The sequence below is a fragment of the Temnothorax americanus genome, unplaced genomic scaffold (assembly GCF_048541705.1).
Source record: "Temnothorax americanus isolate GAGA-0224 unplaced genomic scaffold, ASM4854170v1 Scaffold48, whole genome shotgun sequence".
In the NCBI taxonomy this organism is placed as follows: domain Eukaryota; kingdom Metazoa; phylum Arthropoda; class Insecta; order Hymenoptera; family Formicidae; genus Temnothorax; species Temnothorax americanus.
This window is the reverse complement of record NW_027509635.1, coordinates 480,713-507,198: the sequence shown is the minus strand read 5'-3', so window position 1 is coordinate 507,198 and position 26,486 is coordinate 480,713. Positions and strand designations below refer to the sequence as shown.

Sequence of the window (26,486 nt, the reverse complement as noted above, 5' to 3'; positions counted from 1 at the left end):
GATATGATTATATATTGACTTTTTTCATCTAATTCAATTGGATTTTTTAACCAAGACTCTTGCATTACAGAAATTATAACCAGTGAAAACGATAATTATGAAATTTGTACCGATTTTCTGTCAGAAAGTTGCAATTCTACATCGGAGGAACGTATGTATTTTAATTAATATTACATCACGAGTATTATATTTATATATTACTCTATTATTAATTCGTATCTTTTAAAACAATTTTGTAGCTCTGAAAATTGCTAACAGTAATATAAATGCAAATATTTCCGGAGATTTACTTACATTAGTGCAAAGACAAGATTCTGTTGAAAATGAGCAGTTACAAGACGAACAATTCACTTCCGAAAATGCAACTGATATGGATGTCACAATCAACAACACAACAAATTTTATTTCAGCTAATCCGATAATTACAACGGAAGACACACAAAATACAAATAACATTTCCAATTTATCACAATCTAATAATGAATTTGACGAAGGTATAAGTTAGATATATGACATATTTTTAGTAAACAGTAAGAACACTAAAAATGTAGTTTGATTGTTATAAAGTATAACACATCGTTTCGAAATTTTTCAGAACGCATTTATAACATTCCAGAAGATGATTTTGGATATTGGTACGAAGATCAAGAAAGTACCTTAGAAAGCGACTGTGTACCCTATCACAAAGTCGAAAGACTTTCTCTGGAAACGTGCGAAGAAAATCGAGAAACGAAGAGATCTGACCGTACGTGCACTGCTTGCATTGATGCTGAAGCGAATCAAGTTTTCATACCGTGCGGTCATATCTGTTGTTGTGAAGAATGTGCTAATCACATTATGCGCGAGAATGATAATGTTAAAAAATGTCCGATTTGCAAAGAAGAAATTTCAACGGTCTACAAAGTATATATGTCGTAAACAATTTAGGATTGCCTATAACTTTTAATATTCAATCGGAGACATTTGTCGGCCATACTTTGAAAGATTCGTTTTTAATGTAACGGTATTATATGTATATGTTAAGCATTATGTACTACGTATAAAAGACTCCATGCAAGCTAATCTGAAACTATTGTTAGTTTTTCACAATGTTGTAAGGTAGAGTGCAATCATACCAAAATAATTTTTTCTTATAAGTGTATTTTACGTTAATTAATAATAGGATTTTATTTTATGTTTTGTTTTAAACAAGAAAGAACGGGCGTACGTACTGCTTTTCAAATGTGAGCTATGTTTAAAAAAATAAGTTTTGTTTCATTCTCGTACTCTAAAGGATATAGAATTAAGGTTTATTTTATTGTGCAATATAAGTTGCAATATAGTTTTAATTGTTTTGTGAATAAATTACTTATGTTTTGTGAATAAATTACTTGTATTTTGACTTTCAATCCTGCTTACAATACAATTCGAGTATTGTGTAAAAATTTAATAGTTTGATTATTGATTAATCTAGTTTTATACACACACGCGCTCTATAAAATTGCTCTAAACTACGTTTTAGAATTAAATTACACAGTAAAGTGCAAACATTATGCATATAATATTAATATTATATGCGTAACGTAAATATTAATAATATTGATATTACACATAATGTTAACGATAAAATCATTTTTACTGTTTACATGTGTGTGCGTGCACGTGCGTATACCTATGCGTGTGAAAGTATATTAAATCTATGTTAGAGACAGGAGAAAGATGTAAATAGCAAATATGGTTTCACCGTTAATATTATAGTCCACATTGTAACGTTTGGACTTTATTTTATGTAATTTAATTCTGAATAAGCGTAATATTTATAATTTTTTATAGAATTTATGAACATTAAAGGAATTAGGCTGCAATAAATTTGAAGAAACTCCATAACATTATACAAGGTTATAGTAGCGAAGACAGTAAAAATAAATCGTCGCTTAAAAGAATCTCATATTTTGCAAATGGATTTATCAATTTTTGTTGAACTAAACTGAATCTTCTATGAACTGCGAGTGATCCACAAGACATGTCCTTCCTTGGCACCTGAAACATATAGTAAATAAACCTAAACAACTCTAGTACTATATGTGACAGCAATTATGTTTAAATAATTCGATAGGCATTATGTAGGGTAAACGGTACAGTAATTGACAAGGGTACAGTGATTGACACTTACATGACATATTTGTACCGTAGAAGACAAACTACTCGCACAATGAATCATAAAGTACTTATGTAAAGTAATCAAAAAGAACTGTCGTCTTCAGTATCTTACAATTAATCGCGCGATGAACAATTCATCTATTATGGGTACAAATATAACAGTGTCAATCACCTTATGCTGTCAATTACTGTATCGTTTACCCTAATTATATAAAAGTCATTATAATCGAATCACACACACACACACACATACGCACACACACGCGCACACACGCGCACACACACGCACACACGCGCACACGCACACACACACACACACACACACACACACACACACACACACACACACACACACACACACACACACACACACACACGCACACGCACATATTTGATCACATATATATTATATTGAGGTTAGAAAAACTGTCACGGAATAAGTTTATATTATCAATGTATCAAAGTGACATAAATACACTTACTTAAAATTTAACACATATTGTAAAAATTTAGTTAATTGAATAGTTGAATAAAGGGTTACATAGATTACTTGAATAAAGGATTTACATATATTAGATTACTTCTTATCGCCACTGTGTCCGATCGGCACTGTGTCTGATCCGCACTGTGTCCGATCCGCACTGTGTCCGATTGCTACTGTGTCCGATCGACACTGTGTCCGATCGGCACTGTGTCCGATCTGCACTGTGTCCGATTGCAACCACCGTGTGTCCGATCGACACCGTGTCCAATCTGCACTGTGTCCGATTGCAACGACCGTGTGTCCGTTTCCTACTGTGTCCGATCGACACTGTGTCCGATCCGCACTGTGTCCGATCCGCACTGTGTCCGATCTGCACTGTGTCCGATTGCAACCACCGTGTGTCCGATCGACACTGTGTCCGATCGACACTGTGTTCGATCCGCACTGTGTCCGATCTGCACTGTGTCCGATTGCAACCACCGTGTGTCCGTTTTCTACTGTATCCGATCGACACTGTGTCCGATCCGCACTGTGTCCGATCCGCACTGTGTCCGTTTCCTACTGTGTCCGATCGACACTGTGTCCGATTCATTCAACCTGCTGTGTCCGATTTATTCTGTGCGCAACTGGGACGCTCTCGCTCACGGCCGCCCTCGGCATCGGTATTTTCTCGCGACACCATTACTGTTTTTTCAGTAATGTTTGCCTTTCGCAAACGAAGCAGCAGCTTCGCCTTCGTTCCTGCCACAGCCAAGTTTTTCTCTTTCAGCAGGGTCTTGTAACGTTGCACTCGTCCAACGGTTTCATTTCCTCGACACGACGACTCTCGTCGGTATCCAAGATGTCTTCCATCTAGCCTTTCTCGGGTCGTTCCTGTTGCTTGCTGTAATCCCGGCTGAGCCCCCAATTGTAGGATTGACAATTCCGAGAATGTTAGATGGGACACCGAACAGCACACAAAATAGTTCACAAACAAATATATATTCTTTTATATTAATAATACAAGTCTCTCTTGGTCGTTACAACACACTCGCATGCTTGCACTTGCACGTCTCTGACTCGACTCTCTCTCTGCTCGACCCTTACGCGCACACACACACAGCGACTGTCGCATCTCAAGCGACCAGTCACATACACTCGGCGACTGTTGCATCTCAAGCGACCAATCACGCACGCTCACTCTTTCGTCTTTTTCTGATCGCGCAAGCGCAGTCTCTCTCTTTTCCGTCGACCGATCTGCTAACTCCACAAGAGGAATTCAGCCTCGGGTCTTGATGGCATCGAGAACAGAATGATAAAGGAGTTGCCAGAATTCGGCCTCGTTTGCCTGCTTGAATTATTAATGGGATCTGGTTTTCGGATTCACTGCCAAAGGAGTGGTCGCTATATCAGGTTGTCTTTATCGACAAGCCTGGTAAAGAAAAAGTCCGCCTGATTTTGTTGTCCTCCTGCGTGGGTAAACTGTGTGAGCGGATGATTAATGAGCGTCTTACATGGTGGGCCGAGAGTGAAGATAAGTACAGTGCCTCTCAGAATGGCTTCCGCAGGGGCAAGTTTTGCACCGACAACTTGATCAAGATTACGTCAGATATACGTGCTTCCATGTGTGTTGGATATGCGGTTCTTTCTTTGGTGATTATCGGGATTGCGGGAGGCAAGGAAAGACACGCGTATTTAATCACGACTGACTCTTTATTCTGCGAGACGTATACACGTGTTCTTAGCGCCATCAGAGAGAAGAATGAGAGACGACACGGCCCGGTTTTAGGTGATACGCCCTCTGGGATCAACGTAAAACGTGCACATGAACTACGTAGCCACCGTCCACGTTTGGGCCACGGGGTAACACATACGTGCACGATTTAGGTTGCGTTCCGTGCTAATGTCGGTAACGCAAAGTTATTGATTTTTCGTTATGTGAGCGAGCAAGAAGGTATAAGAGTGAGCGAGATGACAATAAGAGCGAGCGAGACAGTAATTGGAGTGAGCGAGATGAGAATAACACATGCAGAAGGCTCGGGGGTGGGAATCTGATCGAAGATCGAGCATCGAGTCTTTTCCTTGCGCGCCGTTGTTCTTATCTGGCTCACTCCTGTTACTGTCCTACTCGCTCTTATTAACGAATTAATTACGAACTTATTACTTCTTATAGTACTACTGTGACACTTATATATTATACTGTTTATATGTTGCATCCAGTCGTCCACCGGTCATACTTTTTCTAACGCGACGATGTATGTACACGCATTTTTTTTTTTTTTTTTTTTTTAAGCAGGGAGGGGAAAATGCCTGACGCACACCCGCGTCGGCCGTCCGGCGGGGTAGTGTGGGGCACGGTCTTACATACAGGTCTTGAAACGGGATCAAATTTCGAGGGTGGGGATGTCTCGCTTATTGTCCCCGGTTTTAGGACTTGGCATCGCCACTATGCGGCGCAGCCATCGACAGATGTAGCACAATCAGCCAATCACAGCGTAGTTGCGGCAGTTTCTCTCGAGCTTCGTACGTGTTTATGACGTGTGTTTCTGTGCCACGTGTGTTCATCTTTATTCATCTATAATTGTTATTATGACGAAAGGGTGTATTGTAATAATTAATATTTTACGTATTTTGAAGTCCATTTTTGATTGTACTGGGACGATCAACGACGATTTAGCGTCAACGCTGGATGTTGAATAAATTCATTTCTTCAACTTGATTTCTTGACGCCAGCGTCAAAGCGAAGCCACGTGAGCCTAAAAATAATATTTATATATATATATATAGTTATATATATATATAAATAAATTTATATATCTATATAAATAAAAAATATTATTTCTGTTTTTTGCGCGCTGAAAATGAGCGTCAAGAGTCAACATGAAATGGCACCTTTATGACGTCATAAGTGAAAATTAACTGAGTTTTGGTGTAAATGGGAAGCTACTATATTGTTTGCTAACACATTGTTTATGATTTTCCCAGGTTATTTATGCAAGCAGGTATTAAATGTTTACAATTCTTGCACTACTTGCGTAGAAGCTATAAGATCAGATTCTTTGCATGAATCTTCTGTGTCACAATTGGTCGACATTAAATCAAAAGGTGGACTAATACACTCAAATTTACGATTTTTTAAACTGATTTCTCACGTAGAAACATGCTTTGTGAAATATGCATCTTGCAAAGATGTTTTCAATCTTACGCTGGATGAAATGTTTTCTACGTACAAGTTTACTTTTCCTTGCATGGAGCATGCATCCGAAATTTTGTCATATTCTATATTGTATTACATTCGGTTAAGAATGAGGCAAAATGCGCACCAAGAAAACTTAAAAATGCCAAAACACAATCTCGTAAAAAAAAAATTCTAAATGGACCAAAACTTAAAATATACTTTACTTTTTTCAATGCAGTTCTATGTTTTTACCCTTGGTCCTTTATACACGTATAGTCGCGGTAAGGAGTAGTTGCAACACTTAAAAAAACTAAACTTATTTTTAAAAAGCTATAAATATAACTTAAGTACAACTATAACTTATTTTTCTAAACTTATTAAAAAACAAAGTGTCGCAACTACTTCGACCGCTACCCAACAGGATCTTCTATACACATACAATCACTTCTCTGTTCTATTTTCTATTATTTATTCAATGTTTCACTCAAATATTTATTTTATTTCATATTTTTCTTCCTCAAGTGTTTGCAATATTAAAATTTAGATTAATTGTAATACGCTTGCGTCTGCCACTTCTGTAGATCGCAGCGCCGCCCTTATGGATACAAGTCAAAATAATTTATGGGTCGTCAGATGAACTCCCCCCACCACCTTCGTTTCAAGACCTGTATGTAAGACCGTGGTGTGGGGCTTGCACCCACTAAAAACCCCTCTCCTTGAAACACAGCACGCTAGACTACAGTTGCCACACGCGGAACTACTCGAGGCATGACACATCACGTGAATATAAATAGTTAATACATTAATATCTTTGCAAAAAAAATATATATATATGTATATTATTTGGAAATAACTAATTTTTTAAGGCTATGCTATATAAACTATTTATATTTAGCTGATGCGCAATTTGAACATAGAACGCATTTTTAAAAAAAATTTATCAAAAAAAGCAGAAAAAAGATTTGAACTTAGAAGTTTTATTTCAATACTTTGTGTTGCTGTTAATGAGCATGACGTAAAGACCACAATCACAGTTGAAATAATTGCATAAATCGTCGACTAACAGGTTTCATCACGGGGAAATATACATAAATGTAGGTTTCCTTTAATAAAAATATCAGTTGTATTTTTGACGTCTTTTATTTCTCATATTTATATTTTACGACGTTTGTTATTGCGAATGATTTATGAAAATCATTGATATATAGTACGTGTGTTATGTTACTTTTTAGTTTTAGTAGTACTTTTAGTAGTAATACTTTTAATAGTTTAGTTATTATAGTTGTAGAATAACGTGCGCAACACTTAATATGCTTATGTTAATAGCAGCATATAATAAATCTAAATGTACTTTTTTAAATCTTTATTATAATTTGCATCTTATTACGCATCATTGATAACAAGAAAATGCATGATTTTACAATTTCGTAGCATGATCACATATTACAACTTTTTATATATTCCGTGACAAGACCTGCTAGTCTACGATTTATGCAATTATTTCAATTGTGATTGCGGTCTTCTATATGAAATTGAAAAATTTATGCTTATTTTTCTCATTACTGGAAATTCATACTCGTTGCAAAGTAACATAACTTGCAAACATATATGCCTCTATTGAGACATAATGGATGCAATGTCATGATACAATGTAGAAAGTATTTCTGTCCACAATGACGGAACGATAAGATGCAATAAAACAATAATAGATTTAAAAAAGTATTGTATTTCATATTTTGTACAAAATTAATATGTAAAAAGCATTATTTACATTATATTTTAAAATAATTCTGCGTTCTATATATATATATATGTTATTTTATTGCTTACTTTTTTACGCTTATATATTGCAGTTATTTTTATTCTATCTTGCTACAATCTTGTAATTATTTCTTATTTGTTTAACAAATTACTCATTTTTCTGCGGGTATTGCTTGTTCTTATAGCACGATTGTTATATCTCGTGCGAAAGTACAATTTTACCTTCGTCATAAATCGCAACGCTTGCAGTCGATGATTGTAGCACGCATTATTTTTGTCTAGCCATTCACAGTTTCATTTGTTGCATTTATACATTCATTCGTTATCTTTTCTAGAACTTGCTTTGATGGCCAATAATGTAGCCATATACGATTGAATGTCATTAATTGCGTTTGGACCACTTTTGTAAAAAGATCTGTCGGTCGTATCAATTTCGTTACTGCAGGAGCATCTTCGTCTGCATTTGGATATTCTTGAAATTCTATGTACATCTCATGTTCCGTTGCGTTTTCCATTGGCGTTTTCATCATGCAATGACGACAATTATCGCATTTCGTTTTTCCTACGCTTCGTCGCGCTATATATCCAGCAAAAAATGCAACAGCATTTTGATCATATATATTTAGTGTTTCAACGTTTTCTGCATTTTCCACATTATCGTATTCTGCAAGAAGTTGCAAATCTTCCATAAATGTTTCATCTTCAGAACTATCGTCACATTGTATGACAGTATGATTTGCATTCAATGAATTTTCTAACGTTTTAACAAGATGACTCGGTGAGTTAATAAGAGACTCAGCTTCAAGGCATTGAACATTGCCTTTATCAGTTGTTGGAATATATCCCGTAGATATTATATGTCTCAGAGAAAGTCGGATCATTCTTGCTGTGGGGTTGGGATTAAATCCTCCGCGTTGTCTTAATTTAGAGAATAAATGTTCAACCGAGTCTTGGTTACATAATCCTGCTGCAAGTTCAAAATTTTCATATCGCCTTGTGAGTTCTTTATATACTTCAAGTATAGCTTGTACAGTTATAATAAAGCCTTTTAAACAAGGAATTTTTGATACTTTGTCCCGCGATGTAGACCATGTTGAGCAACATTTCAGAAAATCTGTTAATAACAATTCAACGTCAGGATTTTTGTGAGACAATGGTCGTTTTCCGCCATGTGTAACTTTTAGACTGTAAGAATTGCAAGCATCTATTACTTTATTCAGATTTTCTGTAAAATCAGCCGTTGCATCCCACGTATCTGTCCGCAATATTTTAGCATTACCAGCAGTTTTTATTGTGGATGCAAACGTATGACTGAATAATTGAAAGGCTCTTTTCACATTCATTGTTTCAAAAGCATTGGGGCGAATATGTGCTTTTGTGATATGAGACAATAAATTGGAACCTCCTTTATTGGCATTATCAATGGTCCATGTAATTTCGAAATCGTCGAATGATGCGATTACTTTTCCATCGCGATACAAATACTTGCGTTTCCTCAGATAGCTCGCCAATCTTTTTACTAAATGTGGAAAATCAAACAGTGCGTAATATTTTTTTCCATTATGAATAAAAAATGGTTTATCCGAGTTTACGCCAAGTTTTACATAAGCACTCTGATTACTTGAACCTTGATCGCATGTAACGAGTTGCACATCAGCACCCGTTTTAATCAGTTTATCTAAACATTCTTTTAATAATGATATTATTTCTTCGGCTTTCATACCTATACCAGGAAGAAAATATGCTAATGGTTGACGCCATGGATGACGTGCGTTTATGCTGTCCAAACAAAATACGAATACGTGTTTTGCATCCTCATGTGTTCTTCCTAAAGGCCCTAGGTCTTTAAGTCCTTCTATTTGATCTAAATAGGGTGAATATTCTTGAAACAATTTTATGGACATTTCATCCCACTTCAAAGCACATACTCTTTCTTCTATAGGTATCTTGGAAATTTTCTCCTCCAATTTACGAAATATAAAATCGCAAAATCCTGGTATCATATTATATTCTTCGTTCCATCTTTGAATTGTTTTTTCCGCAGGAAAATTGCAGCCTGCCTTTCGTAAACCACGCAGTGCAGAAGCTGAATAATAATACAGTTGCTTTGAAATATTTTTTTCTTCTTCTGTATATGGCGCGTTTGGCGTATGTAATTGCAAATTTATCATTGTTTTCGCAACGGGATGCAATTTTTTCTTTGCCATCACTTCTTGTATGATTTTATTTTGGCTTTTCTTATTTGTACGTTTTACGGGCATTCGTCGATTGCATCTTTGTAAACGTAATTTTAACGTTTTTATTGTCTGGCGTAGACGCATATTTTCATTTGTTAAAGATTTAATTATTATTTGTGCATTACTGTCCTTATCTTTTTTTCCTTTTCTGTAATTTCCTTTTCTATGATCTTTGTGTGCGCCGAAACTTTTTCGTACATTGGCGGTTCTTCATGTATCCATTCAATATTATCTTCTTCTTCTGATATATTAAAATATAGTTTCGGTGTCTGGTAGGTTCGCAATGGTGGCCGTTGAACTAAATCCTTCGTTATTTCATTTTTATCTTTTTCAACATTCGCTGATGTTGGCCTTGTAGCGTTTTCATTATTTTCTCTTGTTTCTGTTTCATTTAGTACATTTTCATTTTCAGTCACCTTTACTGGTATAGGCATGCTCTCCATCATATTTGTATCCATCATTGTCATATCATTGTCTCCATCATTGCTTTCTTCAGGTAAAATTATATTCCTGAAAGAAAGAGGAACTGCGCCGCGTTTTAATTTTTTCTTACCTTCTCCCTTGAAAGAATTTTCACTGAAGTGATCTGCACACAAACCGGCACGACGAATAGAACTGGCAGACCACTTTTCCAAACGAGTATTTCCTGAAATAGAATAAATGCAAAATATTACTAGTAAATTTTCTCTTAAGAAATCTTTCGGGATATTTAATTCTTTAGAAGAGAACCTACTATAATAGAGATATGTGAAGCTGACATTCTATTAATATCAAAATAAGAATTACAGTTCCAGTAGTACTTTTTTATATTTTCACAGTTCTCGAGTTATCGTGCCGCGTTTAATATCAAAATAGTAAAACAAAAATGGTTATTGTTTACATTTATGTTTGAAATTACACATATTGGTGGAACTCGAATAGTACTACCCAACCTGGAATCTGGAACTGTTAAAAGTTGTAATATTTATTGTATTCTTGTACTTTAGAGAGGGAAAGCGTCGTGCTAGAGTCGCAAAATTCACAAATTTTTTCATTTTTGTTTTTTCCATATAACAAATGCAGAACTTTTATTTTTATAAAAAACTCGAGAAGTGTGTCGGTTTGAATTTAAAAACAGTTTTACTGTACAGATGACCAGGCATCCGTTTTATTTTACTTATTTTATTTTACTTATTTTACTCTTTGACAAACCGGTAAAAATTTGGTTTTTAACATTATGTAACAAAGTTTCAGTTAGGATTTAACTCCACATATTTATCCGGCTTTTATTGTTAACATATTGAAAATGGTCCCAATGAAGATCGAAACGTTTGTAAACGTATAATTTTGGGATTAAAGAGAATTTGAAACATACAAGAACCTGTTCTGCTCCCGAGCCCATCATAACGTCAAAGTTATTAAAAAAGTTCAAATATTTTTTATCTCTCCAAACTTGTCGAAATAGATCAAATTATCCAATCTGTGACAACGATTATAAGTACAGGTACTTTAAAGAAGAAGCTACTTATTCAATGAAATTGTTGCCACTAATGTGTCTAACATATTATTATGGCGTCAATATATCACTGCAAGAGTACTAACATATCAGGGCCGTGTCGGCACTAATAATTTATTTTATAATTCAGTGCTGGTAATAATAAATTTAACATGTATGAGTATTTTTAAGAAGCGAGTATAATATAATATAATATATTTGCAAGAGAAACAAAAAATGTTTGTGTTAAAAAAATGTTATAAAAGTATGTATGTATACAAATACGCACAATGTTCCGCGGTATTGGAAACCATGTAAACTAGCAGTTAGTATTAGCATTTTAAAGATTTTTCACTACCGCAACTTTATATGCGTTTCTACATTTATAACATTTTTTCAACGCAAACTTTTCTTATTTTTACTTGCAAATGCAATGTATTATATACGTTTTTTGAAAATACCGAAACATATTAAGTTAATTATAAACGACAGTAAATAAAATTAAAAGTAAGTTATTAATGCCATTGCGGCATGACGCACAGTAACTGAACTATACTACTTGCAGTGATGCGCCATAAAGATACGTCAGACATATAAGATGGTTGTGACCAGTAGCAGAGAGAATTCTTCTCTCTGCAGTAGTAACTGCATTAAATAATTATATAATTAAATAAATAACCTTTTCTTTTAAAAGCAGTAATACAGCCATTGTCACACATTGGATATGTTGATTTATTTTTCCAAATATATCGATAAAAAATATATAAACATATGTACATATACAGTCATTGAAAAAATTATTAGACATTCTAATTGTTATCGAAATGTTACACAATTTCAAATAAGCGTAACGCCAAGAAAAAAAATCGTGCGAAGTTTATTTTCTTTTATTTACAGGGAAAAGTTCAAAGTTGACGATAGTTATGATGGCAATTGCGCAAAAAATTTATTTCACCCCGTAGAGTGCATCAAAAATTGCATTTTTTGGGAGATTAAATACGTTCTTACTTTAGAAAAGATACTGGAATGGGGAAAGGATAAATTCAATTTCAGACTTTACCCTTTAAAATAGAAGAAATTTTTTTTAATATGATCATTTTTCGCGGAGTTACGCGGAGTTACTAATTTAAAATTGAGTAAAATTTCGATGAAAATTCGGATGCCTATAATTTTGTCAATATCTATATATATATATATATATATGTATGTATGTATGTATGTATATGTATATGTATGTACGTACGTATGTATGTATTACGTATATTTATGCATGCATGTGCGTCTAATAGTGTAAAAAACTTACCACTATTACGTATCCATAATTTGTGTCTTGCATCTGTACTTGATGGAAATCGAAATAAATGCGACCCCGTGGAAAAAACACCATTGCGACAATTTTTAAACGCACATTTTTCATATACACTTTCTAAATACTGATCACTTATTTTGCAATTAATTAATTTATGCTCGTATTCGTAAAAGAGTCCTTAATAAGAAATAACTTCTTCTGTATTTTTCTGGATTAAAATTACTACACGTTTTAAAATGCAGAAAAATAAAAAAATAAAAAGTAAAATGAAACGAAAAAAAGAAACAAAATATTAATACGTACGCTTCAAGAAATAAAATATTAAAAAATAAAAATAAACTTAGTTTGTTGCGCACAAAATGTGCACAAAATTAACGTAATCTAGCCGATAATCTATTAATTGTTGTGTGAACAATTAATGTCAACTGAATTCACTCGAGACAGCGTCTTAGACAATGAAAAATCAGTTTAATATTTCGACTAGTGTACGAATAAAATATACTGATCGCAGCAAATAGTACCAGCTCTGGCAAATGCTTCGAATGAAAAGACTCCACTGTTGTCTATCGCGAAATAGAGAGAATCTTTTCAAAACAATAAAGAAAGTGTTTTTAAGCGAATCGCATGGCTCCCTCAGAAGGGGGTAAGACGGAGGAGTGGCGCGCGGCAGCGCGTCGTGACTCGCGATATCAACAAGTGAGTCCAGACGTCGCAGTTCGTCATATTGTTCGCCACGTCGCGCGTCGTGTGTGCCAACATCGTCTCCGCAGGTCCGCATTTTACGAAGCCGTAAGTGAATAATTATGTATTACATCATTACTGTAATAAGCTCTAATTCATATGTATTAATTTTCAATAATTTTTCTTTTTCAGTTATATTCCCAAGACGCCGAAGAAGACGACGATGTCCACAACGACGGCGGCGTCGACGACAAGCGCGGCGTCGACGGTAACGACGACGACCGCAACGTCGACGGCAACGACGACGACCGCGGCGTCGACGGCAACGACGACGACCGCGGCGCCGACGGCAACGACGACGACCACGGCGCCGACGGCAACGACGACGACCGCGTCTACGGCGTTGATGACGCCAGCAGCAGACGTTTTCCAATTAAATGTAAGTGTTAAATTTTTAATTACATGGGTGCTTTACAGAAACGACACTGTGAAACACAGTGAAATCGTTTCATCTTTGTTGTTTGTTGTTAAAAAATAAAATATAATACTCTGTGTTACACAGTATCGTTGCTAGAAAGCACCTGTAATTTAAAAAATTAAGTCCTTTATTTATACCCAATTTCTTCACCTCTCGATGACTTTATCCAACACACCTATATCCCAGAATCGATCAATAAGAAAACCAATTCTGAAAGATATCTGTTGGATAAAGTTATCGAGAACTCATCTAGAGGTGAAGAAATCAAGCATTAGTTAGATAAATACTTATATCTGTGCACTGAAAAAAGAAATTATTTGGCTCAACAAATGTTAAATTTATATATACATTTTGTTGAGTTAAATTATTTTTTTTGTGTATAACTCAGTGCAGTTATAATTATAAAGTTATATTTGTTATACTCATATCATAAATATCATGAACATGCTGTTTCATTATTTTTCTTATTGTTAATGTTTCAGAGCGAACAATTAGGTACAATAATTGCCAAGGCAATAGCTGCCTCTCAAAGAGGTAGGAGAGGGCGAGGACGAGGACGAGGGCGAGGTGGGAAAAGAAGAGGACAAAATGGAAGAGGAAGAGGACAAGATGGAAGAGGAAGAGGACGAGGAAATATTAATTATTATTTTTATTCATAAACTTTTATATATTTGTTTTATTATAATATATTTGATATGATGTAATACAAACATATATTTGTCATTCTAAACCTTTCGGACATAATCCTAATCCTAATCTATATATAAAATTCCCTTTGGTATAGAATGAAAGAAAGGGGTTTTTAGTGGGTGCAAGCCCCACACTACCCCGCCGGACGGCCGACGCGGGTGTGCGTCAGGCATTTTCCCCTCCCTGCTTAAAAAAAAAAAAAAAAAAAAAATGCGTGTACATACATCGTCGCGTTAGAAAAAGTATGACCGGTGGACGACTGGATGCAACATATAAACAGTATAATATATAAGTGTCACAGTAGTACTATAAGAAGTAATAAGTTCGTAATTAATTCGTTAATAAGAGCGAGTAGGACAGTAACAGGAGTGAGCCAGATAAGAACAACGGCGCGCAAGGAAAAGACTCGATGCTCGATCCTCGATCAGATCCCCACCCCCGAGCCTTCTGCATGTGTTATTCTCATCTCGCTCACTCCAATTACTGTCTCGCTCGCTCTTATTGTCATCTCGCTCACTCTTATACCTTCTCGCTCGCTCACATAACGAAAAATCAATAACTTTGCGTTACCGACATTAGCACGGAACGCAACCTAAATCGTGCACGTATGTGTTACCCCGTGGCCCAAACGTGGACGGTGGCTACGTAGTTCATGTACACGTTTTACGTCGATCCCAGAGGGCGTATCGCGTTCGCGGATCACCTAAAACCGGGCCGTGTCGTCTCTCATTCTTCTCTCTGGCGCCATACAGCGGAAGACTGCTTGCGCACGGGAAGCCTACCGGAAGAAGAAGAATTACTACAGCGCTTCTGTTACTAGGCGGAACCAAATCGGTGTGTTCGGAAAGTCCTGTATTACGGTGTTCTCAACGTTGCGTATTACACAGTGTTTTCAAGTCGCGTATCCTACATTTCCTCTCTCCTTTCACGACGGCGATTCCTTTCCGGTACAAATCTTTGAGGCGCGCGAGTTACGCGAGTTGTCCTTCGAGGTGCAGGCGGTGGCGGTTGTTCTTTTCCGTTTCTGCGGAGGGCTGGCTGGAGGAGTGTCTGATCCGAACGAGAGTGTGACACAAGACGGATCCGAACTGCTGTTTGACAATGATAAAAAGTGTCCCATATTATAGTTAGACGGATCCGAACTGCTGCTTGACAAGGAGTCTCGTGTTGATGTTGGGGACGCTGTTGATTTAGCTTCAGAATCCCCATAGAAACGAATTCGGCGAGGGCCGGTGCGATCAGCCCCTTGATCTTGCGAATTGATCCCTCGCTGATGATCTTTTTTAATCCAGCGTGGTCTCATCTGGTCTACATATCGTCTGAATCGTTTACCTTAATAGTCGATCTCATAGTGAAGATCTCCCAGGCGTGTGACAATTGTACCTGGTATCCACTTATCCATGCGAGGATTGCCTGATAGGAAGTATACCTTTTGGGTGGGATGGAATTCACAGAACGTTGAATCAGCTACAGCTTGCCGCTTCTGCGTGGCCTTCACGTCTACTTCGTCTGCCCTTACTAGATCCAGTCTAGTCCGTATAGTGCGTCCTAAGAAAAGTTGTGCTGGAGATTGGCTTGTTGTAGCATGAGGTGCTTTCCTATACTGACACAAGAATTTGTTAAAATTGTGTTGTAGCGATCCTGGTGTCGTCGCCATTGTCTTTAATGCGTCCTTTACTGCCTGGACACAGCGCTCGGCTTGACCATTCGTAGCCGGGTGATACGGTGCTATGAATTTATGAAATTTAACACCGTTTCCTTGCAGAAATGATTTGAACTCAATGGCTGCAAACTGCGGACCATTGTCTGATACGATGGTGACTGAAGTTCCGTAGGCAGCAAACAATTCCTCCATGATGGCAATCGTTGCTGATGCAGTTGTAAAGCTGGTAACTTTTACTTTGAGCCACTTGCTATAGGCGTCGACGATAATGAGTAGCATTTTTCCCGCTACGGGTCCAGCGTAGTCAATATGAATTCTTTCCCAAGGGCTCTTGAGGTACTCCCAATGATGACTACGGTACCTCGGCGGTTCATGCGCGTTCCTTGCACACTCAGAACACGTTTTGGTTTCTCCCTCGATGTCGGAGTCGATGCCGGGCCAAAAAACAAAGGATCTTGCCAGACCTTTCATTTTAACAATCCCTAAGTGCGCAGTATGCAGTTCCTTCAGTATCGTCTCTCTGAACACTGGTGGAATGACAACTCGATGCTCTAAGACTAAGCAGTTGCTTCCTAGTCTATAATTAGCCTCAGGTGCTTTGTAACCGGAACGAGCTAATTCTTGACCTGCTTCCAATTGCTGCAGAATCTTTCCCAAGTGAGGGTCTTTACGCGTTTCACGTGCGATTCTCTCAGCGTCCACCGGAAGTTGCTTTATCTGATGTAGCACAAAATGGTCGAATCCATCGTACTCTATCTCTTCTCTCTCTTCTAGTGTCACTTGATGCGTAACGGTCTTCGTTGGGGACACCGGTATTCTCGAGCAATAATCAGCGTTGATATTTGCCTTCGTTGGTTTAAATATGACGTCGAAATCAAAATGTGACAGATAGTCGGCATAGTTGGCCATGCGACTGATGCAAAGGGTTGGCAACGATTTTTCTGGATGCAGGATCTGCGTCAACGGTTTATGATCCGTTATAATCGTGAAGTGTCGGGCATACAGGTAATAAAAGAACTTTTGAACAGCCCAGACTATTGCCAATGCTTCTTTATTTATTTGCGGATAACGTTGCTCTGTCGCGCTCATCGTTCTGCTTGCATATGCGATTGGTCGTTCCTGACTGTTGTCGAGTCTATGAGACAAAACAGCGCCTAATCCTGTCTTGCTGGCGTCTGTTGCGAGTAGTAGTGGTCGCGTTGGATCATATGGCATCAAAACTTGTGGAGAAACTAAGATGTTTTTGATGTCGTCAAATGCTTTCTCAGCCGTTGGAGTCCATTTGAATGGCTTGACGAGTAGCATGTTTCTATCCCTTGTTGATAGATCTGGGATAAAAGAGCTGTAATACGTTGCTTTCCCGAGGAACAATTGCAGTTCATCTGGCGTGCTTGGCTTTGGTGCGCTTCTGATAGCTTGCACGTGCTTCTCCGATTTGTGTATTCCCTGCGAGTCTACTTTGTGTCCTAAAAATTTGATCGCTGATGTCGCGAATACACATTTATCCTTATTGAGATGTAGGCCATGCTCTCTGAGTCTTTGTAGAACTAGATCCAGAATTTTTTGTAGACTTTTGAAATCTTCTGCGTAAAGAACCAGATCGTCAAAAAATTCTTAACGTTTTCGAGACCTTGTAAGACAGCTTCTATCTTGCGTTGCCATATAGCAGGGATGCTGGCGGCACCATAAACTGCTCTGGCTGGGCGGATTAGTCCATGCGTCGTATTTAGTGTTAGTACATGACTAGATTCTTCATCAAGGACGAGATGAGAATACGCATCCGTAATGTCGAGATGACAGAAGAATTTTGCCCCCTTTAGTTGACTGAATATATGCTCGGTTCTTGGGATAGGGTGCTCGTCTATAATTAAGCGAGGGTTGACAATTGGCTTGTAGTTCCCTGTGATGCGTAACTGACCATTTTTCTTGACGACCACGTGCGTCGTAGAAGCCCATTCAGACGATTCTACTCTTTTATAAAAACCCGACGCTATTTTCTTATCTAATTCTTTAGCGTACGCGTTCCGGAGTGCGATTGGTATCTCTCTAGCTTTTGCGAATACTGGTGTTGTGCCTGGCTTCAGGTGTAACGATATGGGTGGACCCGTAAGAGTTCCTGCTGTTGAGCTGAAAATATCTTTATATTTTGCTAAAAGTTGCTCTAACTGCGCTTTCTGACTTTGCGTTAAACTTGGCGCGGCGGTACTGATCGCATGCATTGTTTCCGGCGCGGAAAAGAGTTTTTTAAAGTCGATTTCGTGTACAAAATGCGCGATCCATTCTCTACCGAATAGCGCGTCAAAAGGACTTTTCACCACAAATAGGTTAAGTTCACGAGTGGTTTGTCCGATAGTAACCTTTACGGGAAGGCGGCCAATACACAGGATCTGGTGCCCGGTATAACTAACAAACTGTCTGTTCGTCTTTTCTAATGCGAACCGCGGTTTGATTTTACGCAGCGTATTTACACTCACGATGCCGCACGGTGCGCCCGAATCTACTTCCATTGGTAGCATGTTACCGTCTATGATAACGTCAATCATGTGTTTGCTATGCGCGTTCATCGCGTTCACTCTGTCGATAACTCGAATCGTGTCAATATTTTCGGCGGGCTGCAGCGCCGCTACTGTTCGCGTCTCGGTACGCGGTTCTTTCGATCTACATACCTTCGCGACATGCCCTTTTTTACTACACGAGTGACACACAGCGTCACGAAAACGACACTGGCTCCGCGCGTGTTTACCCCCGCAGCCGTTACATACACTACCGTCACTTTGTTCTTTCGAGTCCTGTCGATTCGATGAATCGTGATAACTCGATTGTTGCTTACGTCCCCGCGATGACGAACGCTGACGCGGTAGCCTTTTTTCTCTCTTAAACTTGGGCGGACCATAGCCTAACTTGTGCGTATTTTCTTGAGTCGACGAGCCGGATTCCTTCACTTCATTCGTCGTCTTCTGTGTTGCCTCGAGCGTGCTCGCGATCTCGTAAACCTCCGCGAATGTCGCCGGTTTCTTTGCCACGATTTCGTCGCACATCTCGCGGGATTCCAGCCCCTAGAGTAGCTGCTCCGTTAACATCCTGTCCAGAAATTCCTTGTACTCACAATGTGCTGCCCCTTGCCGTAGACGTAAGGCGAAACTGGCGATCGTTTCCCCACTTTGCTGAGTAATATGGCGGAATCTGATGCTTTCCGCGTATTTATTCCGGGCTCTGTCGAAATGTGAGACCAGCGTTGTTTTCACTTCCTCGTACGAGAGGTCTTCCGGCACTCGCGGGCTGATTAAGTATTTCAGCGCGTTATTCAGTTCCGCGCCCATGTGGACGCGTGCGTAATTGGCGTGCTGGTTTCCCGGAATTTTACTGAGCTCGAGCGCCCATTGAAATCTCTCAAAGTAGTCGGCTATCGTCGTGTTATTAGACGAGCGGTATTCCGATATCGCGAACGATGGCGGTCGTTGTTGAATCGTCGTCGCGGGTCCGTTCCCAGACTGTTCGGCGCCCAGATTCGCCAGACCGATGCTTGGATGGCGTTAGCCATCATGGCGGATATCGCCTGCAGCAGTTCTGGCGAGATATTTGTCGGCGGCTGAGCCATCTTCTCGTGCTGCGATTATACTGGCTTCCGCTCATGCACTTCACTTGCTTTGATTCCGCTAATCCCACTTCTGACACCACTGTTGGATATACGGTTCTTTCTTTGGGGATTATCGGGATTGCGGGAGGCAAGGAAAGACACGCGTATTTAATCACGACTGACTCTTTATTCTGCAAGACGTATACACGTGTTCTTAACGCCATACAGCGGAAGACTGCTTGCGCACGGGAAGCCTACCGGAAGAAGAAGAAGAATTACTACAGCGCCTCTGTTACTAGGCGGAACCAAATCGGTGTGTTCGGAAAGTCCTGTATTACGGTGTTCTCAACGTTGCGTATTACACAGTGTTCTCAAGTCGCGTATCCTACAATGTGCTTAAGGGAATACACGCTTGCTGCGTTTCTCGACGTGTCATCAGCGTATGACATCGTAGACTTTCGCATCATGATTGATACTCTGATAGCGCTTGATTGTTCCACAGGTATTGTCAGATTTATTTGTAAATTCGCAGGAATTCATTGAACGTCTCGTCTACGTGGAACTCCCGCAGGGCGCTGTCCTCAGCCCAGCTTTGTACTCCCTCTACACGAGGAACTTGTGTTCTGACTTGCCGAAGGGTGTGCTTTCCTGTGAGTTTGCCGATGATGTCGGCCTGTATGTGTCTGGCCCTAACAGACAGCGCAATCGGGCCTTGCTTCAACAAGCCGTTAATTTGATCGCGGAAAGACTGCGTGCCATTGGATTGGATATAGCGTCTCAAAAGACTGTTCTGGTGGAGTTTAGCAAATATGGCCTATGTGACAAATCTCAGAGTATAATGGTCCAGGGCTGCGAGGTTTTCAATAGCGAGGAGTCAAAGTTTCTGGGCATTTGGATCGACAATGGGCTGAAATTCTCTCGCCAGATTCAGGAGGTGAGAGGTAAAGATAGAGCCAATGTTGTTGTAAAATACTTATATAGAATATCGAAAGGTTTGGACGTCAATACGGCTCTTATGTTGTATCACGAGTCTTGTAAGATCTGTTACTGACTATGGCAGCTTTGTTTATCATCCTAGAGACGCATCCTCGCAACTTAAATTGGAAAGGACGCAATACAAGGGCATTAGGACTGCCCTGGGCTATAGGAGCAGCACCCCGAACAACGTCATTATTGCCGAGGCAAAGGTTAGACTGTTGAAGGATCGTGCGGAGATGCTGGCCAGAAATTTTATATATAGATCTATCGCTTACAACACCACCGGACTATATGACAGGCTACAGAGGACGTATGACTGCGAGGCCTTGTGCGATATCGTCTGGCGACGTATGTGATGTCCTTGGTGTCTCAAGTTTGGAAGAACAGTACCACCGTTAGGCCGTTTATTGGCCCACCGAGAAGGCATGAGATATTTAGGGGACCGTTTGAGGCTCACACTTTTGTCCCCACAATAGATTTTTCTTTCGGGATGATCAGAAAGTCGGACAACAAATACACGGATGAAGCAATGGTTAATGATATAATATCCAAATACGAGTTGAATGAGACCTCAGAGGTCATATGCACGGATAGATCGTACGACCCAGATTGCTGCGCCACAGGGGCTAGCTTGGTTATTGAAAACCAGAACACTGCATATAAAATCAGCCTGCCTAAGCAATGTTCATCGTACACGGCGGAAGTTTTTGCAATAAATGCTATTTTAAAACTTATGATAGCTCAACGAGAGTATAAGGATGATCATGTTATCATCATGTCAGACTGCAGGTCGGCGCTGTCAGCTATACGAAACAACCTATTGGTTGTTCATAAGAACCGATATATGCGACTGACACTAGGCTACACATCTACACTCTCGAAAAGGAATACGGTAAGAGAGTTGTTTTGACACACACACACACACACACACACACACACACACACACACACACACACGCACGCGCACGCGCACGCGCACGCGCACGCACACGCACACGCACACGCACACGCACACGCACGCACGCACGCACGCACGCACGCACACGCACACGCACACGCACACGCACCAGGCTGACCTAATTTTGAGGTCTAGCAGCGCCAAGTTTTTTGCGAAAGCGAGTTTAATAAGCCTGTAGCGAGTGATTTTTTTGTAAACTTTTTTAACATATGTAATATCAGTAAAACGCTAATCGTCATAGAAAATGAACAAAAAATAATTTTTTTTTTTTCAAAGTTAACTCGCTCAAGAAATAAAAAAGGTTGATCATTGAAGTATCAATAACAAGTATCTTCTCGTCTTGATGAACGCGATTGTCTGAAAAGCACCATCGTCAATTTGCACAAGATTGTTCAGTCTCATGAAATAGACATGTTCCAAAAGCTCGAAATCTGTTTATACTGGCGCTCGGCTTAATTGTTAGTTTTACTTCAGTCACAAACATCTGTATTTTCTAACGTAAGAATAATTTGCTCAGTGCCCTCTATTACCTGTATAAAAATTATACGAATTATAAGAAATATCCCTCTAATTAGAATTCCTACTCACGTTAATGCATTTGTTAGTAAATTTTTTGCACTTGCAAAAAAAATACATTATTTTTATAAAGTGATACACTTTATTGAAATAATACAAGACAACAAATAAAAAAAGTGAACAATCGAAGCAAAGAGGACAAATCAAGAAAAAGCTCCCAGGCGTCCCTCTCTCAATTTTAATGAAACTTGATAGCTTCGTAGAGAGTTGAAATATTCGATATGTATTTTTTATTGGCAAGCAAGTGTTTAAAAGGTGAAATCATCCTTCGAAAAAATTGACCAAATTTTCATTTTTTGGCTATAACTTCTGAATAAAAAATAATAGTGTAATTTCATAAATTAAGTAAGTCCTAAATTCAAAAATTCAATCGAACTTTACCTTGGTTTCTGGTATAAGAGTCAGCCAAGTCATTGCAGGAAATGATAATCCCTCGACATGTACAAAGCTTGGAGCATTTCCTTTAACATATGTGGTATCGATTATAACGTAATGGACTTTACCAATATGCCCCAACATAAATATAGCCCATTCCTGAATCAAAAATTGATAATAAATTATTTTGTAATTGCTACTATTGAGAGAGAGATGGCACAAAAATATTAGAAAAAGATAATATTTTGGGGAAATAATTATTCTATGCAATCTAACGAACACGTTAAAATTAATGTACATTGTACGAAGTACTGAAAGAAAATAATTTTCAGACCATTTGTTACAATTTTACGATTAGTGCATTTTTTCTTGCGTACCACATCATCTCTAGCCTTTCCCACTACGGATTGTTCAGATTTTTGTGCCATGAGTGGTATATTTTTCATATTTGGCATATTTTTCGCAGTTTCCCATCCATCATCCGAGTTTATGGGGCTTCCAGGTTTCAGTAAGTTATTGGGATGCCCGGAGTGTTTGCTACTGTAGGATACACAACGACCATTATAAATCCTGGAGATCAGATCAAATCGCACAGAGTCTGGTTGCTGGTAAAGTCCATGCACTGTCTTTCCATAAACGCGTAGTCTGGCGACACCACCGTTGGGGAAGATGTTGAGCCGCAAATGAGTAACACTTGGCCAATTCGTATTACATTTGACAAAGAATTTTTTACTAACTGACGGATAACCGGGTTCTAGATTTGTCGTCGTGAGCAAATCTGGCCAGGCCTGAAATTGTATTTATCATATGCGACGAAAACAAAGCAAAGGGAACGCATTTTTTATACGTAGGAGAAGTTACTTCTCTTGTAAAGATCAGTTTTGAAAATAAACTGCTAGAATATTGCAGACTGCAAAGGTGATAGATTGTAGAAATATATATATATATATATATATATATATATATATATAACAGAATAAAATAATTAAATTGTAAAAATAATTTAAATATGTGTTTCTTCATTTATATTCAATATTTTCAATTAAACACACAGACATTAATTTAGAAGTTAATTTCATAAAAATTAAAATTGCAAAAAAATAAAAATTTCAATAATACAGATTTTATAATATAGTTGTATTTTTTTAGATGCCTACCTCTAAATGAATTTGATTGATACGTTTCATCTCAGGCAAGGTAGCGTTTTGGCCTAATCTATCAGTCCGGTTTTGAATATGAACAGGTATAGCTGCGTAATAAATTAATTGTAATATGTAGAAATTAATATCAATTTCTCTAAATACATGAAATTCTAAAAAGTTATCTCAAATAAACAATCTCTCCTAGCGCTTTGTATGGAAAACTGGATCGGAAAATTGTTTGTAAAGAAAGCCGTGTCTATGCAAATAAAATCTATTTTAACGTCAGCTGTGAACTCGATAATCGCAAAATCAAGTTTTTTTTCGTGTCTACTTTTGGTTACCCATCCATCCATAATTCCTTTACCAAAATTCGTAAAGCCCTCCTGTTGCACAGGTTCTTCTTCCTAAAATAAAAAATAAACAATAATGAATATATTAATATTGTGCGCATACTTCTTGCTATCAACACCACTTACCTTAAGTAAATTTTTGGCCACACCGAAATAATCATTAGTAGCAAATACAATTCTCGCACCGTTCTGGAAATTATCAATAAATCCCTTTCTAAAAAGGGCATGGCGTAGGTATTGTTGTCACTTTTCCGCGATGCCGATTGGTTCTCTTGTATATTTTGACAGTTGTGTGTATCAAGGGTTAATAGTGTCATAGTAATAGCATAATGTTAAAGCTAAATAGCGCGCGCGAAGCGCGCGTCTGTAGTGTCTAGTATATTAAAATCTTCATCAGTTGCGGTTAAAGAAACAAGCAATTTGTTTTACAATGCAACATCATTAATCATTTGAATGACGATGATGTAAGAGAATATGTTTGAAAGAATCAATAAAGAAAAGAGAAAGAGAGACGGCTTGAAAATTCGATAAGAAATCTAAAAGCATTATCGGTTTTATACGTTGTTGATAAAACAAATATTGTATTTTGTACAGTGTTAAAAATACATTGTTGATAAAATAAATATTGTATTTTGTACAATCACAAGAATATAATATTACTTAAAAATAAGAAATTTATTTAACAAAAAAATTGTTACGTAATTTTATAGAACTATATACCTATACTATATTGTAATTCGGTTGATTAAAGAAAATAACTTCAAGGATCATTATGTATAATCAATTAAATTCTTATGTTTCTGTATGTATGTATGTAAATATGATTCCAATAGTATATCATATTTGAAGAGAAAAATTACCTCTCTAGATGACAATTCATACACTTCCCTCTCATCCATACTGAGTTCCTGTATATTTTTATTTATTTCTATCTGTAATAATATAAAGTATTATTTTTGGTATCTATTTATGGAGATCGTGTAGTTAAAAGTATAAGATGTATAAGAAATAGGAATAACGTCAAATTTCTTAAGAACGCAGCAAGCTGTCTTGTGATAATGTAGACGCTATACTAATCCAATGTAATAATAAAAATTTGATATTACTTATCTATATATTTTATATACATATTTTATATATATTATTTAATATTTATAAATTCTATTCTATATAGAGATAATAAACATACCTTGTTCTTAATATAAATGAGTTGAGTAACTGTTTCGTTATATCACGATATAACAAAATGTTGCAAAATCATGTTATATATAAAGCCAGGTTTTGTGGCTTGTGCCGTGATTAATTCAACCTGTTCACCGTTCTCTGGATAAAATTGTAACACTGCTCTTGCGCTTCTTGACAGGCATGCATACAACGTTGAGAAGAAACGATATAAACGTTTTGTAGGATTGTGCAAAGTTTTGCTTGCATAGCACAACCACTGAAGCGCAGAAATACTGACAGCCCCATCAAACGTACCAGCTTTAAATGGCAATCCTTGACCTATATCTCCCAAAATTAAGTCACTATTCTCTTTCATCACAGCTACGTCTAAAAATTATGTAATATGTTAATATGATTATATATCATCTTTCACGCAAATTTTTAGACAGCGTTACTAGCAACGTGCACAACTTTATTTGAGGTTATAATTGGGTACAACATTCATCGCACGATATTTATCTTAATTGCAAATCGGAAACGTACCTCGAGTCCAGCTCTTCTGCGATCAACGAAGTCGTGATCGAACGTGTCAGTCGTCACTTTCTGCCAAGCGTAGAGAACCTTCTGTTCCGGCAGCGGTGCAATGGTAACACGATGTAGGGATACGAAATCTCCAGATAAGAGCACGAAGCAATTCAAATTCAGTATATCGCCGGCACAATTATACGGTGTTACTGCCGTTTCGCGTACGCGCGTGCGGCTCGTGCAAACGTTATTCACGCGCGGCCGCAATCGCGCGGCAGAAACGCTTTGTGTGAACAGGCTCCTTGATCTCAGTATCCTCAGTTCTCTGCCGTCAATATAAAAATAAAAAATAATATAATAGGTTATAACCTGTATGTATAAACACTCACGTAAACGTAGTAAACAGTAAATAGGTTAATAACCTGTATGTATAAACACTCTCGTAAACGTAATAATAAACAGTAAATAAAATAAGTATAATAGTAATTAATCGTCGCGTCGCGTAAAAAGTCACGGTCGGTCTCGCTCCGCGCGTACTTCGTACTTACCGTGTCTCTCGAGTGCTCTCGAGCATGAATAGGAACTGACTGACAGCGCGCTAAACGAACGCACTGTCTACACTGCACTGCACTGCGATACTAACCAATACTAACGCCTAACGCCGTTAGCCGCCAGTGTCGAAAAAGTAAAAGTGACGTTTCTCTGATAATCATAATAATATTGAGATGAAAGACGGTCGACGTAGAAGTATTCGTATCTTACAAATAA

At 38.0% G+C, this 26,486-nt stretch overlaps 2 protein-coding genes across 7 annotated transcripts; one reads left to right on the top strand and one right to left on the bottom strand.

Moving 5' to 3' along the window:
- On the bottom strand, window positions 1-26,486 carry LOC143903518 (putative inactive allantoicase). Of its 6 annotated transcripts, none has more exons than XM_077417162.1 (10): window positions 26,267-26,486; window positions 25,737-26,043; window positions 25,219-25,580; window positions 24,890-24,961; window positions 24,156-24,243; window positions 24,044-24,083; window positions 23,695-23,786; window positions 22,915-23,325; window positions 22,544-22,696; window positions 1-2,019 (listed from the first exon to the last, which is right to left on the bottom strand). In XM_077417162.1, exons 4-10 carry the CDS (start codon window positions 24,922-24,924, stop codon window positions 1,879-1,881), a joined length of 960 nt encoding a protein of 319 aa, XP_077273288.1. In that variant the 5' UTR covers window positions 24,925-24,961; window positions 25,219-25,580; window positions 25,737-26,043; window positions 26,267-26,486; the 3' UTR covers window positions 1-1,878. The 6 variants fall into 6 exon arrangements, with proteins under 6 accessions (XP_077273288.1, XP_077273291.1, XP_077273289.1 ...); XM_077417165.1 differs by having other exon boundaries at window positions 24,156-24,218; window positions 26,267-26,485; XM_077417163.1 differs by lacking the exon at window positions 26,267-26,486 and adding an exon at window positions 26,141-26,258.
- Window positions 12,781-14,305, top strand: LOC143903520 (uncharacterized). Its single transcript, XM_077417168.1, has 3 exons — window positions 12,781-13,350; window positions 13,435-13,681; window positions 14,203-14,305. Coding segments are annotated over exons 1-3 (414 nt in total). The 5' UTR covers window positions 12,781-13,185; the 3' UTR covers window positions 14,205-14,305.

Coding starts and splice junctions, on each gene's coding strand:
- LOC143903520 (XM_077417168.1), top strand. CDS start 13,186: ATGGCTCCCTCAGAAGGGGGTAAGACGGAGGAGTGGCGCGCGGCAGCG. Junction 13,351..13,434: donor GGTCCGCATTTTACGAAGCC/GTAAGTGAATAA, acceptor TTTCTTTTTCAG/TTATATTCCCAAGACGCCGA.
- LOC143903518 (XM_077417162.1), bottom strand. CDS start 24,924: ATGAGAGGGAAGTGTATGAATTGTCATCTAGAGAG. Junction 23,787..24,043: donor GGAGGGCTTTACGAATTTTG/GTAAAGGAATTA, acceptor TTTATTACGCAG/CTATACCTGTTCATATTCAA. Junction 22,697..22,914: donor GAAAGGCTAGAGATGATGTG/GTACGCAAGAAA, acceptor TTTTTGATTCAG/GAATGGGCTATATTTATGTT.